Source organism: Capricornis sumatraensis, chromosome X (genome assembly GCF_032405125.1).
Source record: "Capricornis sumatraensis isolate serow.1 chromosome X, serow.2, whole genome shotgun sequence".
In the NCBI taxonomy this organism is placed as follows: Eukaryota; Metazoa; Chordata; class Mammalia; order Artiodactyla; family Bovidae; genus Capricornis; species Capricornis sumatraensis.
In genome coordinates, this window is record NC_091092.1 from 79,003,556 (window position 1) to 79,022,064 (window position 18,509).

The 18,509-nt window shown below is 36.5% G+C and overlaps 1 protein-coding gene across 1 annotated transcript in view; it reads left to right on the top strand.

Moving 5' to 3' along the window:
- The window catches only part of TEX11 (testis expressed 11), a 220,582-nt gene that overhangs the window by 82,098 nt on the left and 119,975 nt on the right, over window positions 1-18,509 (top strand). Inside the window, exons 11-12 of the mRNA XM_068963198.1 lie at window positions 1,218-1,299; window positions 4,349-4,427. Of these exons, the coding sequence (XP_068819299.1) occupies window positions 1,218-1,299; window positions 4,349-4,427 (161 nt within the window). The remainder of the gene's footprint in view (window positions 1-1,217; window positions 1,300-4,348; window positions 4,428-18,509) is intronic.

Below are 18,509 nucleotides of genomic sequence, written 5' to 3' on the forward strand. Positions count from 1 at the left end.
ATATCTTTGCACTGATCGCTGAAGGTAAAGTGGTATACCTCTTTGGAATTGCAAGTATGAGTCATCATCCTTTGTTCTGTTTCCAGGTTGTTTTGACATTCCTTGCACTTTCATATGAATTTGGGAATTAGCCTATCAATTTCTACAAAGATGCCAGCTGGGAATTTGATTGCATTGAATTCATAGATCAATTGGGAGATTACTTCTATCTAAACAATTATAAGTTTTCCAATCCAAGAATATGAGATGTGTTTTCATTTATTTAGGTCTTCTTCATTTTCTTACAATAGTGTTTTATAAGTTTCAGTGTAGAAATTTTAAAAATTCATCCCTATGTATTTTATTCTTTTTTGTTGCTATTATAAATGGAATTATTTTCTTACCTTCACTTTTGGATTGTTCATTGCTAGTATATAAAACATGTTTTGAGCTCAAGATATATTCAAATATGCCCATTAGGAAAGATGGTAATGTAAGAAATTATAATGCATTCTTAGTTTATTCTTGTATTGATATCATCATTATTTGCAAATGGTTATAATACCTGTGGTTGCTTTCCCTAACTTTCCATTCCTCAGGCATCTCACACATGAATTTACAAAGCATGGAACTAATCAATATAATGTCCACGTAGAGGTTGATTAATGTAGAAAGAAAAATTCTGTTCTGTGAGCCTAGCCTGCACTTTTAATCGTAGACAGCTGTTTCAATATGTTCACTGTCTGGCAGAAGTAGAACTAAGTCCAAGTAGCAAGGACTTGGAAAAACCATTCTGAGTATATTATTATTAATAGTAAATGTGACAGGCATATCCTATAGGAAAGACAGTATGTTTATTTCATTCAACCATTATTTGTAAAGGACTTTAGTTATTAAGATTTCGAAAGAAAGCAGATCTAATTGATGTGTAAGGTTTTGCTTACCAAGATAAGAATATGGTCTTATATTCTCACAGTTTAAATATTGACCTTGCCATTAAATGCTTGCCACTCAATAGATGTGTTTACATATTCTTTTCCAGGTATTCCATTTAGATTGAATAAAATATCAGAAAATAGCCTCATGGATAGACTGGATATTATGATTTGGTCTTTCATAATTTTGATTTTCTTTGATCATCAGTAATCTTGGTGTGGTTTAGTGAAATAGGCAATTACTTGAAAATTGTCTTTTGCATTCTACAGTTAATATCATTGTGATTTCTGTGTTTAAAATAGGAAGAGTTACATCCAGTTGGGCTTTTCTTAAAGGTGAAAATCCTCTTGAAGAGTGAAATGGCTAGTCAAGAACTTTTTCAAAGTAAGTAACATATCTGTGTGTGAAAAGTATACAGAAATATTAATACCAATTTGTTGACTGTAAGATATTTTGTGTTATACTAGCATAGGTATAATTTGATGGTGACTGAGAAAGAAACTGAGTACATAAGATTGTCAGGAAGCAAAGGAGAAGGAAGAGAACACAGTAGCAAATTTAGCAAGTAGTAAAGAAAAAAAGAGCTAAGTAAAAGCTATCAGTTTTCGTTTAGTCTAGCAGAAAATTGCAGCTACCCATCATGAAAAAAGATACCTATTGATAGAAAAAGCCTTTGCAATGCTGTGCCTTTTATAATTCCTTGTCTGTGAAGTGAATGTGAAAGTCGCCCAGTTGTGTCCAACTATTTGCAACCCCATGGACTATAGGGATTCTCTAGGCCAGAATACTGGAGTGGGTAGCCTTTCCCTTCTCCAGGGGATCTTTCCAACCCAGGAATTGATCCCAGGTCTCCCGCATTGCAGGTGGATTCTTTACCAACTGAGCCACAGGGAAGCCCAAGAATACTGGAGTGGGTAGCCTATCCCTTCTCCAGCAGATCTTCCTGACCCAGGAATTGAACTGGGGTGTCCTACATTGTGATTTCCCTGGTGGATCAGATGGTAAAGCGTCTGTCTACAATGTGGGAGACCCGGGTTTGATCCCTGGGTTGGGAAGATCCCCTGGCAAAGGAAATGGCAATCCACTCCAGTACTATTGCCTGGAAAATCCCATGGACAGAGGAGCCTTGTAGGCTACAGTCCATGAGGTCGCAAAGAGTCATTGTCGGTGGATTCTATACCAACTGAGCTATCAAGGAAGCCCAGTTACCTGTATAAACATTGCTATTTGTTTTTCGAAATTCTCAAGGAACTAGAATGTGCATATGTCAGCATAAACTGATATGCAGCTCTGAGTCATTTGTCAAGTCACTTAAATTTTTTGTGCTTCAGTTTCTTCGGCTTTAAAAAATACATAATATTAATGTCTATCTCATTGTGTTGTTTTGAGAATTCTATGAAAAAAGTATGTAAAGCATTTAGTTCCATGCTTGGTAGGTAGTTAGTGTGCAATAAATATTACCTATCACTTAGTTATTATGATTACTACTATTAACTATTACTACTATATAGAGGAATTAAGTGAGGCAAAGTATCTATGCACACTGACCTCTTAACAGTATTTCAATTATGTTTAGTCATAAAACTAATTTAAAAGTTTTAATGTGTACATGCTTTATTTTTTACTGTATAAAATATAATCAGAGCTGTATTATTTTTGGTATATAAAATTATGTTAGTATAATAACTGATTATCCAGTAAATAATAGCAATTTTGTAATAAGTAGGACTAATCAGATTTGGAAGTTGCTGTCAATTTAGTGCCTATTTAGTAGTACTGAAACTTTCTGTGATTTCTAGAATATTAGCCAATCATCAGGAGATCTCAGGATCTGAAATACATAGAGCATTCTGCATCTCTGTAATAGTATCAGCTCAGATATGCACAGGCTGAAATCTCTTCAGAGCCAGAAAGACAACTTCATTCTTATTTTACAATATGGAAATAAACAAACCAACTAAGCAATTAGAGGAATAGTCTTATTCAAAGTAATATAGTGTGGGAAGATCAGAGAGATTATTGGAGTTACCTAGTTTGAAGTTAATTCGTATTAAATATTTTTAAATCAAAATGTAGAAAAGAAACAGTTTTAAGTGAAATTATTCTTATTTCTAGACTGTTTTTACTTAACTTAGTCTAGATACTCATGATAGAGTAATGAAGTTGCAACATCAGATTATAAACTAGGAAACTTCCATGAATTTAAGTTTTGTATAGTTTAAAATAATGCAATTATCTTTCATTTTGTTATATTGAAAGTATTGGTATATATGAAACTTGCATTTTTATATGTTCATTTGTTTGCTAATGAAAGTAGTTTTAAGAATCAACCTAACTACTGTCATTGGAACTTCACCAGTATTTTTTATAGTAGAGAAAGTAGACATTTTTAAAATATGTAATGTTTTTTATTATGAAAAGGTAGTACATACACATTGAAGAAGTTTTTGGATTATACTAAAAATACTTAACTGTCCACCATGCACTGGAATATCAGCTCCGTGGCAGCAGAGATTTTTGTGTGTTTTGCCTACTGCTGGATTCCCAGCACAGCTCCCTGGCACAGAGAATATGCTTGTTAGCTATTTGTTGAATAAATAATCTAAACACAATCGCTTTTAGAAATTTGATGGTTTTATTTTCAGTGTTTTTCTATCTTAATTTGCTCTTTTACAGAATTTATAGACAGCCTTTGTTTTTCAATTTTTTTACTAATCTTATAATTCATATTGGTGCATATTCATTTTTTAAATGGAAAACACAGTTCTATATTCAACAGTTTTAATGGTTGCATAGTAATTTGTCAGTATCGTATAGTGGAAACTCAGTATGCATCATTTTTATTGTCATTATAATCTGCGTTGCTTTTATTAATAATATCTTTGTTTGTTACTCCCCACATTTATTTCAGGTGACTTTTCAGAAGTACAATTTCTGAGATAAAGAGAATCATAATAGCAGCTGTCATTTATTGAATACTTACTAAGTGCTAGCTCTTTTGCTATGTAATTTACATGTATTATCTCATGTCAGTCTCTCAACAACCCTGAGAGATTGGTGATTTGTTCCCCACTTTACAGATGGCAAAACTAAAGTCCAGAAAAACTAACTAAATTGACGATGGCCATAAGAGTGGCAAGTGGTTTCAAATATGGATCTGTCTGACTGACTTCATATCCCAAGCTCTTAATCACTGGGTTTTTAGCATATACTCGAATTGCTTTTCAAAAGGTTACTTTGCCTGCTTCACTGCATTCTCTGTAGCATTGGATATTACTGGCATATAAAAAGGCTTTGATAAATTGTTAGGCAATACATGATATATGGAAAACATTTAGAAAGTAGATTTTTAACAAAGGAAAATTATTAAAAATAGCTAAGCTTCCTCAAAAATGAAACTGATGTGATTATTTCATTTTTTTCTTTTTGTTAGCTCTTATGGAAATTCTACATTTTGGCATGTCTCTGAACTTCTGTCTGAATATTGTTAAACTGCTGGTGGATCATGAAAGGTATAGAAGAATTGATTTTCTTTTCTTTAAAGACTAACATTTTTCTAAGGTTTCCATTAACATAAGTTGAATTATATCTGTATCTATATCCATATTCACAAAGCACAATATTTGGCATTGTGCTAATCAAACTAGAAGATGGAACTGCTTGCTTACTGATTTAAACAATAAGTTCAGTTCAGTCGCTCAGTCCTGTACAACTCTTTGCGACCCCATGAACCACAGCACACCAGGCCACCCTGTCTATCACCAGCTCCCGGAGTTTACCCAAACTCATGTCCATTGAGTCAGTGATGCCATCTAACCATCTCATCCTCTGTTGTCCCCTTCTCCTGCCTTCAATCTTTCCCAACATCAAGGTCTTTTCCAATGAGTCAGCTCTTCGTATCAGGTAGCCAAAATACTGGAGTTTCAGCTTCAACATCAATCCTTCCAGTTAACACCCAGGACTGATTTCCTTTAGGATGGACTGGTTTGATCTCCTTGTAGTCCAAGGGACTCTGTGAAGAGTCTTTTCCAACAACACAGTTCAAAGCATCAATTCTTCAGCACTCAGCTTTCTAGTCCAACTCTCACATCCATACTTGACTACTGGAAAAACCATAGCCTTGACTAGACGGACCTTTGTTGGCAAAGTAATGTCTCTGCTTTTTAATATGCTGTCTAGGTTGGTCATAACTTTCCTTCCAAGGAGTAGTCAAGGAATAAACAATAAGTAGTCAAGTCAATTTTAAAATATATATTAAAATTTTAAGAAATAAATGGAAAAAGTTTCATTTTAAGATAGGGTTTTGTAAAACCAGAGTTGATGACTAGGTTAACTTGCAGGTCAGTGTCATGTGGAACTGGAAGGCCTGTGCGAGTGTAGTTCTGCAGATGATACACCCCTCTGGCTCTATCATCATGGGATTATTAATGTCAGAAGGGACCTTAATACCTGTAGACCTCTTTAGTGGTTTTCAAGCTTTGGTATTCATCAAAATTACTGGGAAATAAGCACTTGAAAAGGTGCTGAACATGGTTAGCAATCAGGAGAATGCAAATTAAAACCACAATAAGAAACTGCTTCATACTACTAGAATGGCTATAATGAAAAAGATAATAACAGAAATTGACAAGGATGTGAAAAATTGTAATCCTCATACACTGCTGGTGGGAATGTAAAATGGTACAGCTACTTTAGAAACTGTCTGTCAGTTCCTGAATAAATTAAATAGAGTTACCATATGACCCAGCAGTTCCAATCCTGAGTTAAACAGGAAACATATCCATATAAACACAGGTATATGAATGTTTCTAGAAGCATTATTTTTAATAATCAAATATGGAAATAACCAAAATATCTATGAACTAATGAAAAGAAAAGCAAAATGTAGTATATTTATATCATGGAATATTGTTGTTTAGTTGCTAAGTCATGTCTGACTCTGTGACCCCATGAACTGCATGCAGCATGCCAGGCTTTCCTGTCCTTCAGTATCTCCCAGAGTTTGCTCAAGCTCATGTCCATTGAGTTGGTGATGCCAGCCAACCATCTCATCCTCTGTCACCCCCTTCTCCTCTTGCTCTCAATCTTTCCCAGCATCTGGGTCTTTTCCAATGAATAGGCTCTTTGCATTAGGTGACCAAAGGATTGGAGCTTCAGCTTCAGCATCAGTCCTTCCAATGAATATTCAAGGTTGATTACTTTTAGGATCGACTGGTTTGATCTTGCTGTCCAAGGGACTCTCAAGAGTCTTCTCCAGCACCAGAGTTTGAAAACATCAGTTTTTTGGCGCTCAGCCTTTATGGTCCAACTCTCACATCCCTACATGACTACTGGAAAAACCATAGCTTTAACTATATGGGCCTTTGTCAGCAAAGTAATGTCTCTGCTTTTTAATATGCTGTCTAGGCTTATTGTAGCTTTTCTTCCAAGGAGCAAGCATCCTTTCATTTCATGGCTGCAGTCACCAACTGCAGTGATTTTGGAGCCCAAGGAAATAAAATCTCTTCCTATTTCCATTGTTTTCCCATCTATTTGCCATGAAGTGATGGTACCAGATGCCATGATCTTAGTTTGTTGAATGTTGAGTTTTAAGCCAGCTTTTTCATTCTCCTTTTTCACTTTTTTCAAGAGGCTCTTTGCTTTCTGCCATAAGGGTGGTATCATCTGCATATATGAGGTTTTTGATGCTTCTCCTGGCAGTTTTGATTCTAGCTTGTGAGTTTTCCAGCCTGGCATTTCTCATGGTGTACTTAACTCTGTATATAAGTTAAATAAGTAGGGTGACAGTATACAGCCTTGACATACTTCTTTCCCAGTTTTGAACCACTCCTTGGTTCCATGTCCAATCCTAACTGTTGCTTCTTATCCTGCATACAGGCTTCTCAGGAGACAGGTGAGGTGGTCTGGTATTCCCATCTCTTAAAGAATTTTCCACAGTTTGTTGTGAAAGTCAAACTTTCACATAGTCAAAGGCTTTAACATAAGTCAGTGAAGCAGATGTTTTCTCTGAAATTCTCTTGCTTTTTCTGTGATCCAGCGGATATTGGCAATTTGATCTCTGGTTCCTCTGCCTTTTCTAAATCCAACTTGTACATCTGAAGTAAGTAATTACATGAATATACAGTTTTAATTGTTTTTTTTGTCCGTGCTGGGTCTTCGTTGCTGTGCATGGGCTTTCTCTAGTGGAGGAGAATGGTGGCTGCACCTCTAGTTGTGGTGCATGGGCATCACATTGCAGTGGCTTCTCTTTTTGCGGAGTATGAGCTATAGGACATGGGTCTTCAGTTGTTACCATGCTGGACATGGGCTCAGTAGTTGCGGCTGTCAGGCTCCAGAGCACAGGCTCAGCAGTTGTAGCACCTAGGCTTAGTTGTCCTGTGGTAAATGGGATCTTCCCAGACAAGAAATTGAACCAGTGTCCTCTTCGTTGCAAGGCAGATTCTTAACCACTGGACCACCTGGGAAGCCCCACGTGAAGGTAAATTTTAATTCACATGTTCTTAGTGAAGTCATTTCTTTGGGAAACTTATTTGGCAGGGACTAACCTTACTCTCTTTTCTATGCTGAAATTGATTTGCCGAGATGGAATTGATTTTATGAACTACATACTCAAAATTTTAGATTTAAAGATTGAATTCTTAAGAATGTGTTTTCTGATTCTTAACATTGTGATAATGAAAAACATTGTTTATTTTGCCTTTCTCAATTAATATTACTAAAGTTACTAAAGAACTACAAATTAAACTGTAGTATAGTGTGATACTAAATTCTTACTAGACAAATTTGGAATATCAGATGTAGTGGACATTTACTGCTTTTGGTCAGTCATTACTCATTCAGTCCACTTTCTTATTGATAACATTATCCAAATTTCCATTTAGGTAGCTACTTATTCCCTATCAGTATATGTGGACATTGACATATTAGTGTAGGAAAAAGCATTTCAGTTTTCTATTTCCAATCAAAAAAGTAATCAATTTCAAGAAGAAAATTTGACAAATTAAGTATTTTTTAGATTTCAAATTTAAAATATAGCTTGTATTTTTTTACATGTTTGTACTATGTTAGTATGTGTGTACTTAGTCACTCAGTTATGTCCGACTCTGCAACCCCATGGACTCCTCTGTCCATGGGGATTCTCCAGGCAAGAATACTGGAGTGGGTTGCCATGCCCTCCTCCAGGGGTCTTCCCAACCCAGGTCTCTCGCATTGCAGGCAGATTCTTTACCATCTAAGCCACCAGGGAAGCCGTTAGTATGCTTGCACAATAATTCAGTTAATAAAGTTTGGTTACGTATCTGGCCATTTTTTTAACGTGTGGTCTATTTCACTCATGTATATTATACAATTACATCTATAGACTGTATAAAAAGTTGCATTATATAATGGATAATTATTTTAATAATTGTATAGCAAAAGCAAAAATACATGTTACGTAGAGAAGTTTCTTTTAGTGATAAAAGCTAACTGTGCAGAATGTTAACTGTTAGAAAGTGAATGCAGTTCTGCTATTAAGAAAGCTAATGTCTTCTGATGACAAAATTTTGAGTACTATGATGAATGAATGAAAATATCATGTTTCAAGTGATATAAAATTTTTTTTTTACCTGTTGTAGTCAAGCTTCTTTAGGAGTCACAGTGCAGACAACTCCAGGTTATTTGTTTATGAGATCCTGATCGTACATGGTGCTGTATAAAGGAAGAACACACGCTTTGAGTTCTAGAAAAGCAGTTAGTTTGACATTTTGTTATTGTGAATAGTTTTCCAGAAACTATTTGCTTGTGTCTGTTTACTCTCTGACTTTATCATTTAAGTAAACTTGTCTAAAGATAAGATTAATTTGGCATACCTTTTTCTCACCACTCCTTGCTGGTTTATGTTAATCTCAAACTTTATAATATATATATATAATCAACTGAAGATCTTGTTAAAATAGAGATTTTAATTTAATAGGTCTGGGATGGGGACTGAGATTTGCATTTCTAACAAGCTTCCCGATGATGCTGATATTGTAGATCTGTGAACCATACTTTGGCCAGGTTTGGGAGTTTATTTATTGCCAACTTTGGGGAGGGGGAATCACAATTTTTCCTGTCTCTAGTTATCATCACCCCTCCGGTTTTCCATAATTTCTTAAAGACTTTTATGAGTCTCATCTACAAATGTCTTAGTCTCTTTAATACAAATTCATTTGATCTAAGGGTCCTAAAGTGAAAGTGAAATCGCTCAGTCATGTCCGACTCTTTGCGACCCCATAGACTGTAGCCTATCACGCTCCTCTGTCCATGGGATTTTCCAGGCAAGAGTGCTGGAGTGGATTGCCATTTCCTTCTCCAAGGGATTTTCCCCACCCAGGAATCGAACCCGGGTCTCCCGCATTGCAGATAGACACTTTACCATCTGAGCCACCAGGGAAGCCCTAAACTCTTTCATAGAACTCTTTTATTAGTTACTATTACTACTATCTTCTCACATTGCTTTTTAATTTCTTCTTTTCAGAATTTTTATCAATATTTTTACTCTGAAATTTACCATGAGTATAATGAAAATTTTAAAGAAAAAAGATCATATTTAACTTACTATCCTAACAATCTGTTTTTAGTTTTTTTCTTTCCTTCAGCTTTGTTCCCAGCCTTTTTCTTAAAGAAGGCTTGATTTTTTTTAATTAACATAATAGTTTTTGAACTCTGTTGAATATTACAAGAAAATGTTTAAGAGCTCTCTCATTTCTTCACACTAAAAGAGTTCCTGAAGAGTTCTATTGATACAAAATTGGATATAGTAAATACTATTTTTCTATAGGTTTACATTATAAAAATAAAAATGACTTACCTCCAGGAAATTCCCAGGCAGTCCAGTGGTTAGGACTCCATGCTTTCACTGCTGAGGGCCTGGGTTCAATCCCTGGTTGGGGAACTAAGATCTACAAATGGACCATAACTATAATGAAAATTTTAAAGAAAAAAGATCATATCTAAGCTTAGTATCCTAATGAGTTGTGCGGCATGGTCAAAAAAAAAGACTTACCTCCAAAAAATATTTGGCTCTAAGATATAATAAAATCATACTTAGGAATGCAGCAAAATTTTTTAATGATATGTAGATGAACTTCATTCCTTTAATATATAATAATAAGTACTTGAGTGGGTTGCAGAAATGGCATGCTAGCTGAGATGAGTGAGATAATTTCCTAAAAACATAGAAAAAGAGGCAGATTTCTAATATTAAGGCCTCACACTCTCAATACTAATTCCTTCCTGGGATAGATCTAAAGGATTATCATTAGACACTAAGAGGTAAAAGCAGTCATCAGCTACCTCTGGGATTTTATTTAATCATGCCACATGGTTTTTCCCATATAATAGCTACCATCAAAACAGAGGACTGTTGTTAAGACTGTTACCAAAGATCTTTCTTCTTCTCTCTTGTTTCTGGTGAGACATTCATATAACATACTTTGGTAAGGCATGAAGTAGAATTTTTGTTTTAATAAAAATTCTTAATGAGTTCATTAGAAATCATAGTTCCAGTCTGTAGGAAGTGAAGGTGGCACAGAATATATACTCCTTTCTTGACTTTTCAGTATACTTTGTTTGGATAAATCATTTGTAGCTTTTTTTTTTTAATTTCCCCCGGGGTAGGGATTGGTTTTAGAATGTTTGAGATGGCAGAAGGAATAGAAAGGATTTTTTAAGGTTGATTGTTTTTCGGAGACAAGAGTTTGATTTTCGTTAGCACATTGGTTGCATTGCAGTTCTAGTACAACATGTTGTCAGGGGTCTGGTTGGAGATAAAAAGAAATATAAGAAGCAGACATTCCTCCAATGAATTTACTGTCCACTACAATAAGCTAAGCATGTGTATGCTTGATTAGTCAACTGACAGTAAAATGTAGAATTTGAGAAATGCATAGTATAGGTGATTTATATGAATCCTATATGACTTTAGAAAAAGGAGTAAAAGCTCACTGTGGGGTCCATTGGTCACAGAATGGTTAATGAAGGGGATAGCGACTTAGAAATGGGTAAGATTTTCATAGGTGAGTAAGTAGTAATGACTGACAGGAAGATTAAAGTGATCAAAAATGTGGGCACAAGGTGCTAAAATTCAGTCCAATTTAGCATCGTCTATGTAAAGGACAACATATGGAACACACAGGGGTTTCTTTCAGGGAACTTAAAAGTCTTACTGTAAAGAAGATATTTGTAAAGATAACAATACAAGACAGCACATGGAAAAGGAGAATAATTGACAAATTAGTATAGGAATTCAGAAGAGGCCTAGACAATTGTGTACTGGAAACATCAGAAAGGTTTCTTTGAAAGTGAGATTTGAGCTAGGCTTTGAAAGTTGGAGAGGAGTAGGAAGATGGAAAGGAGGAATAAGGATGTATTCAGAATATGATTAGCAGTTCAGAGAGGCTGCAGCATCTGGTCCCATCAGTTCAGTTCAGTTGCTCAGTCATGTCCGACTCTCTGCAACCCCATGAATCGCAGCACGCCAGGCCTCCCTGTCCATCACCAACTCCCGGAGTTCACCCAAACTCAGGTCCATCGAGTCAGTGATGCCATCCAGCCATCTCATCCTCTGTCGTCCTCTTCTCCTCCTGCCCCCAATCCCTCCCAGCATCAGGGTCTTTTCCAATGAGTCAACTCTTCACATGAGGGGGCCACAGTATTGGAGTTTCAGCTTTAGCATCAGTCCTTTGAATGAACACCCAAGACTGATCTCCTTTAGAATGGACTGGTTGGATCTCCTTGCAGTCCAAGGGACTCTCAAGAGTCTTCTCCAACAACACAGTTCAAAAGCATCAATTCTTCGGCGATCAGCTTTCTTCACAGTCCAACTCTCACATGCATACATGACCACAGGAAAAATCATAGCCTTGACCAGATAGACCTTTGTTGGCAAAGTAATGTCTCTGCTTTTGAATATGCTATCTAGGTTGGTCATAACTTTCCTTCCAAGGACAAGCATCTTTTAATTTCATGGCTGCAGTCACCATCTGCAGTGATTTTGGAGCCCAAAAAACTAAAGTGTGACACTGTTTCTGCAACTATTTTCCATGAAATGATGGGACCAGATGCCATGATCTTTGTTTTCTGAATGTTGAGCCTTAAGCCAAATTTTTGACTCTGCTCTTTCACTTTGATCAAGAGGTTTTTTAGTTCCTCTTCACTTTCTGCCATAAGGGTGGTATCATCTGCATATCTGAGGTTATTGATATTTCTCCTGGCAATCTTGATTCCAGCTTGTGCTTCTTCCAGCCCGGCATTTCTCATGATGTACTCTGCATATCAGTTAAATAAGCAGGGTGACAATATACAGCCTTGACGTGCTCCTTTTCCTATTTGGGACCAGTCTGTTGTTCCATGTCCAGTTCTAACTGTTGCTTCCTGACCTGCATATAGGTTTCTCAAGAGGCAGGTCAGGTTGTCTGCTGTTCCCATCTCTTTCAGAATTTTCCACAATTTATTGTGATCCACACAGTCAAAGGCTTTGGCATAGTCAGTAAAGCAGAAATAGATGTTTTTCTGGAACTCTCTTCCTTTTTTCATGACCCAGCGGATGTTGGCAATTTGATCTCTGGTTCCGCTGCCTTTTCTAAAACTAGCTTGGACATCTGGAAGTTCACGGTTCACGTATCGCTGAAGCCTGGCTTGGAGAATTTTGAGCATTACTTTACTAGCATGTGAGATGAGTGCAATTGTGCAGTAGTTTGAGCATTCTTTGGCATTGCCTTTCTTTGGAATTAGAATGAAAACTGACCTTTTCCAGTCCTGTGGCCACTGCTGAGTTTTCTAAACTTGCTGGCATATTGAGTGCAGCACCTTCACAGCATCATCCTCCAGGATTTGAAGTAGCTCAACTGGAATTCCATCACCTCCACTAGCTTTGTTCGTAGTGATGCTTTCTAAGGCCCACTTGACTTCACATTCCAGGATGTCTGGCTCTAGGTGAATGATCACACCATTGTGATTATCCAGGTCATGAAGATCTTTTTTGTACAGTTCTTCTGTGTATTCTTGCCATCTCTGCTCAATATCTTCTGCTTCTGTTATGTCCATACCATTTCTGTCCTTTATCGATCCCATGTTTGCATGAAATGTTCCTTGTTATCTCTAATTTTCTTGAAGAGATCTCTAGTCTTTCCCATTCTGTTGTTTTCCTCTATTTCTTTGCATTGATCGCTGAAGAAGGCTTTCTTATCCTTGCTATTCTTTGGAACTCTGCATTCAGATGCTTATATCTTTTCTTTTCTCCTTTGCTTTTCGCTTCTCTTCTTTTCACAGCTATTTGTAAGGCCTCCCCAGACAGCCATTTTGGTTTTTTGCATTTCTTTTCCATGGGGATGGTCTTGAGCCCTGTCTCCTGTACAATGTCAGGAACCTCAGTTCATAGTTCATCAGGCACTCTATCTATCAGATCTAGTCCCTTAAATCTATTTCTCACTTCTACTGTATTATAAGGAATTTGATTTAGGTCATACCTGAATGGACTAGTGGTTTTCCCTACTTTCTTCAATTTAAGCCTGAATTTGGCAATAAAAAACATTAAATTAGAAGATTAATTAAATTAATTGTTAATAATTAATATTTAATATTATTTATCAATTAACTGATTAATTTATTTTCTAATTAAATTAAGTCTTCTAGTTAATATGGCAATTAGAGAAGAAACTGAAATAAAAGGAATCCAGATGGGAAAAGAATAGGTAAAACTCTCACTGTTTGCAGATTACATGATATAATACAAAGAAAACCCAAAAGAAACTAACAGAAAATTACTAGAGCTAATCAGTGAATTCAGCCAGTTGAAGGATATAAGATCAATACACAGAAATCACTTGCATTTCTATATACTAACAATGAAAAATCAGAAAGAGAAATTAAGGAATCAACCCCATTCACTACTGCAAGAAAAAGGATAAAATATCTAGGAATAAGCTTACCTAAGGAGACAAAAGAACTGTGTATGGAAAATTATAAGACACTGATGAAAGCTGAGCACCAAAGAATGATGCTTTTAAACTGTGGTGTTGGAGAAGACTCGAGAGTCCCTTGGACTGCAAGGAGATCCAGCCAGTCCATCCTAAAGGAGATCTGTCCTGGGTGTTCATTGGAAGGACTGAAGCTGAAACTCCAATACTCTGACCACCTCATGCAAAGAGTTGACTCATTGGAAAAGACCCTGATGCTGGGAGCGATTGAGGGCAGGATGAGAAGGGGATGACAGAGGATGAGACGGCTGGATGGCATCACGGACTCGATGGACATGAGTTTGAGTGAACTCCGGGAGTTGGTGATAGACATGGAGGCCTGGTGTGCTGATTCATGGGGTCGGAAGGAGTCGGACATGACTGAGCGACTGAACTGAACTGAACTGATAATGTATTGGTGTTTTTCTTTCTGGCTCACTTCACTCCGTATAATAAGCTCCAGTTTCATCCACCTCATTAGAACTGATTCAAATGTATTTTTAATGGCTGAGTGAAACTCCATTGTGTATATGTGCCACGGCTTTCTTATCCATTCGTCTGCTGATGGACATCTAGGTTGCTTCCATGTCCTGGCTATTATAAACAATGCTGCAATGAACATTGGGGTACACATGTCTGTTTCAATTCTGGTTTCCTCAATGTATATGCCCAGCAGTGGGATTGCTGGGTCGTATGGCAGTTTCATTTCCAGTTTTTAAGGAATCTCCACACTGTTCTCCATAGTGGCTGTACTAGTTTGCATTCCCGCCAACAGCGTGAGAGGGTTCCCTTTTCTCCACACCCTCTCCAGCATTTATTCTTTGTAGACTTTTGGATAGCAGCCATTCTGACTGGTGTGAGATGGTACCTCATTGTGGTTTTGATTTGCATTTCTCTGATAATGAGTGATGTTGAGCATCTTTTCATGTGTTTGTGAGCCATCTGTATGTCTTCGGGGAAATGTCTGTTTAGTTCTTTGACCCATTTTTTTATTGGGTCATTTATTTTTCTGGAATTGAGCTGCAGGAGCTGCTTGTATATTTTTGAGATTAATTCTTTGTCAGTTGCTTCATTTGCTATTATTTTCTCCCATTCTGAAGGCTATCTTTTCACCTTGCTTATAGCTTCCTTTGTTGTGCTGAAGCTTTTAATTTTAATTAGGTCCCATTTGTTTATTTTTGCTTCTATTTCCAGTATTCTGGGAGGTGGGTCATAGAAGATCCTGCTGTGCTTTATGTCCGAGTGTGTTTTGCCTATGTTCTCCTCTAAGAGTTTTATAGTTTCTGGTCTTACGTTTAGATCTTTAATCCATTTTGAGTTTATTTTTGTGTATCTGGTTAGAAAGTGTTCTAATTTTATTCTTTTACAAGTGGTTGAGCAGTTTTCCCAGCACCACTTGTTAAAGAGATTTTCTTTTCTCCATTGTACATTCTTGCCTCCTTTGTCAAAGATTAGGTGTCCATAGGTGCGTGGATTTATCTCTGGGCTTTCTATTTTGTTCCCTTGATCTATATTTCTGTCTTTGTGCCAGTCCCATACTGTCTTGATGATTGTGGCTTTATAGTAGAGCCTGAGGTCAGGCAGGTTGATTCCTCCAGTTCCATTCTTCTTTCTCAAGATTGCTTTGGCTATTCGAGGTTTTTTTTATTTCCATACAAATTGTGAAATTATTTGTTCTAGCTCTGTGAAAAATAGCATCAGTAGTTTGATAGGGATTGCATTGAATCTATAGATTGTTTTGGATAGTATACTCATTTTCACTATATTGATTCTTCCAACCCATGAACACAGTATATTTCTCCATCTATTAGTGTCTTCTTCGATTTCTTTCACCAGTGTTTTATAGTTTTCTATATATAGACCTTTAGTGTATTTTGGTAGATATATTCCTAAGTATTTTATTATTTTCATTGCAATGGTGAATGGAATTGTTTCCTTAATTTCTCTTTCTGTTTTCTCATTATTAGTGTATAAGAATGCAAGGGATTTCTGTGTGTTGATTTTCTATCTTGCAACTTTACTATATTCATTGATGAGCTCTAGTAATTTTCTGGTGGAGTCTTTAGGCTTTTCTATGTAGAAGATCATGTCATCTGCAAACAGTGAGAGTTTTACTTCTTCTTTTCCAATTTGGATTCCTTTTATTTCTTTTTCTGATCTGATTGCTGTGGCCAAAACTTCCAAAGCTGTTGAACAGTAGTGGTGAAAGTGGGCACCCTTCTCTTATTCCTGACTTTAGGGGAAATGCTTTCAATTTTTCACCATTGAGGATAATGTTTGCTGTGGGTTTGTCATATATAGCTTTTATTGTGTTGAGGTATGTTCCTTCTATTCCTGCTTTCTGAAGAGTTTTTTTATCATGAATGGATGTTGAGTTTTGTCAAAGGCTTTCTCTGCTATCTATTGAGATAATCATATGGCTTTTATTTTTCAATTTCTTAATGTGATGTATTACATTGATTGATTTGCAGATATTGAAGAATCCTTGCATCCTGGGATAACGCCCACTTGGTCATGATATATGATCTTTTTAATGTGTTGTTGGATTCTGATTGCTAGAATTTTGTTAAGGATTTTTGCATCTATGTTCATCAGTGATATTGGCCTGTAGTTTTCTTTTTTTGTGGCATCTTTATCAGGTTTTGGTATTAGGGTGATGTGGCCTCATAGAATGAGTTTGGAAGGTTACCTTCCTCTGCAATTTCCTGGAAGAGTTTCAATAGGATAGGTGTTAGCTCTTCTCTAAATTTTTGGTAGAATTCAGCTATGAAGCCATCTGGATCTGAGCTTTTGTTTGCTGGAAGATTTCTGATTACAGTTTCATTTTCTGTGCTTGTGATGGGTCTGTTAAGATTTTCTATTTTTTCCTGGTTCAGTTTTGGAAAATTGTACTTTTTTAAGAATTTGTCCATTTCTTCCACGTTGTCCATTTTATTGGCATATAATTGCTGATAGTAGTCTCTTACGATCCTTTGTATTTCTGTGTTGTCTGTTGTGATCTCTCCGTTTTCATTTCTAATTTTATTGATTTGATTTTTCTCCCTTTGTTTCTTGATGAGTCTGGCTAATGGTTTGTCAATTTTATTTATCCTCTCAAAGAACCAGCTTTTGGCTTTGTTGATTTTTGCTATGGTCTCTTTTGTTTCTTTTGCACTTATTTCTGCCCAAATTTTTAAGATTTCTTTCCTTCTACTAACCCTGGGCTTCTTCATTTCTTCCTTTTCTAGTTGCTGTAAGTATAGAGTTAGGTTATTTATTTGACTTTTTTCTTGTTTCTTGAGGTATGCCTGTATTGCTATGAACCTTCCCCTTAGCACTGCTTTTACAGTGTCCCACAGGTTTTGGGTTTTCATTCATTTCTATGCATATTTTTATTTCTTTTTTGATTTCTTCTGTGATTTGTTGGTTATTCAGCAGCGTATTGTTCAGCCTCCATATGATGGAATTTTTAATAGTTTTCCTCCTGTAATTGAGATCTAATCTTAATGCATTGTGGTCATAAAAGATGCTTGGAATGATTTCAGTTTTTTTGAATTTACCAAGGCTAGATTTATGGCCCAGGATGTGGTCTGTCCTGGAGAAGGTTCCATGTGCCCGTGAGAAAAAGGTGAAATTCATTGTTTCGGGGTGAAATGTCCTATAGATATCAATTAGGTCTAACTGGTCTATTGTATCATTTAAAGTTTGTGTTTCCTTGTTAATTTTCTGTTTAGTTGATCTATCCATAGATGTGAGTGGGGTATTAAAGTCTCCCAGTATTATTGTGTTATTGTTAATTTCCCCTTTCATACTTGTAGCATTTGCCTTACATACTGCGGTGCTCTTAGGTTGGGTGCATATATATTTATAATTGTTACATTTTCTTCTTGGATTGATCCTTTGATCATTATGTAGTGTTCTTTATCTCTTTTCACAGCCTTTGTTTTAAAGCCTATTTTATCGGATATGAGTACTGCTACTCCTGCTTTCTTTTGGTCTCTATTTGCATGGAATATCTTTTTCCAGCCCTTCACTTTCAGTATGTATGTGTCCCTTGTTTTGAGGTGGGTCTTGTGTAAGTAGGATATAGAAGGGTCTTGTTTTTGTATCCATTCAGCCAGTCTTTCTTTTGGTTGGGGCAACCCATTTACGTTTAAGGTAATTATTGATAAGTATGATCCCGTTGCCATTTACTTTATTGTTTTGGGTTCGAGTTTATACACCCTTTTTGTGTTTCTTGTCTAGAGAAGATCCTTTTGCATTTGTTGGAGAGCTGGTTTGGTGGTGCTGAATTCTCTCAGCTTTTGCTTGTCTGTAAAGCTTTTGATTTCTCCTTCATATTTGAATGAGATCTTTGCTGGGTACAGTAATCTGGGCTGTAGGTTATTTTCTTTCATCACTTTAAGTATGCCCTGCCATTCCCTCCTGGCCTGAAGAGTTTCTATTGAAAGATCAGCTGTTATCCTTATGGGAATCCCCTTGTGTGTTATTTGTTGCATTTTAGGCTCTTGTTTTTTAGACACTTGTTCAGTCGTACTGTGGGGAAGGAGGAACACCGCAAACAAATAACACTGTCCTGTGCTCGCAGTGTCTCGGCCACACTGGGTTTGCCCCCAGTCACGGCATGTGTGCTTT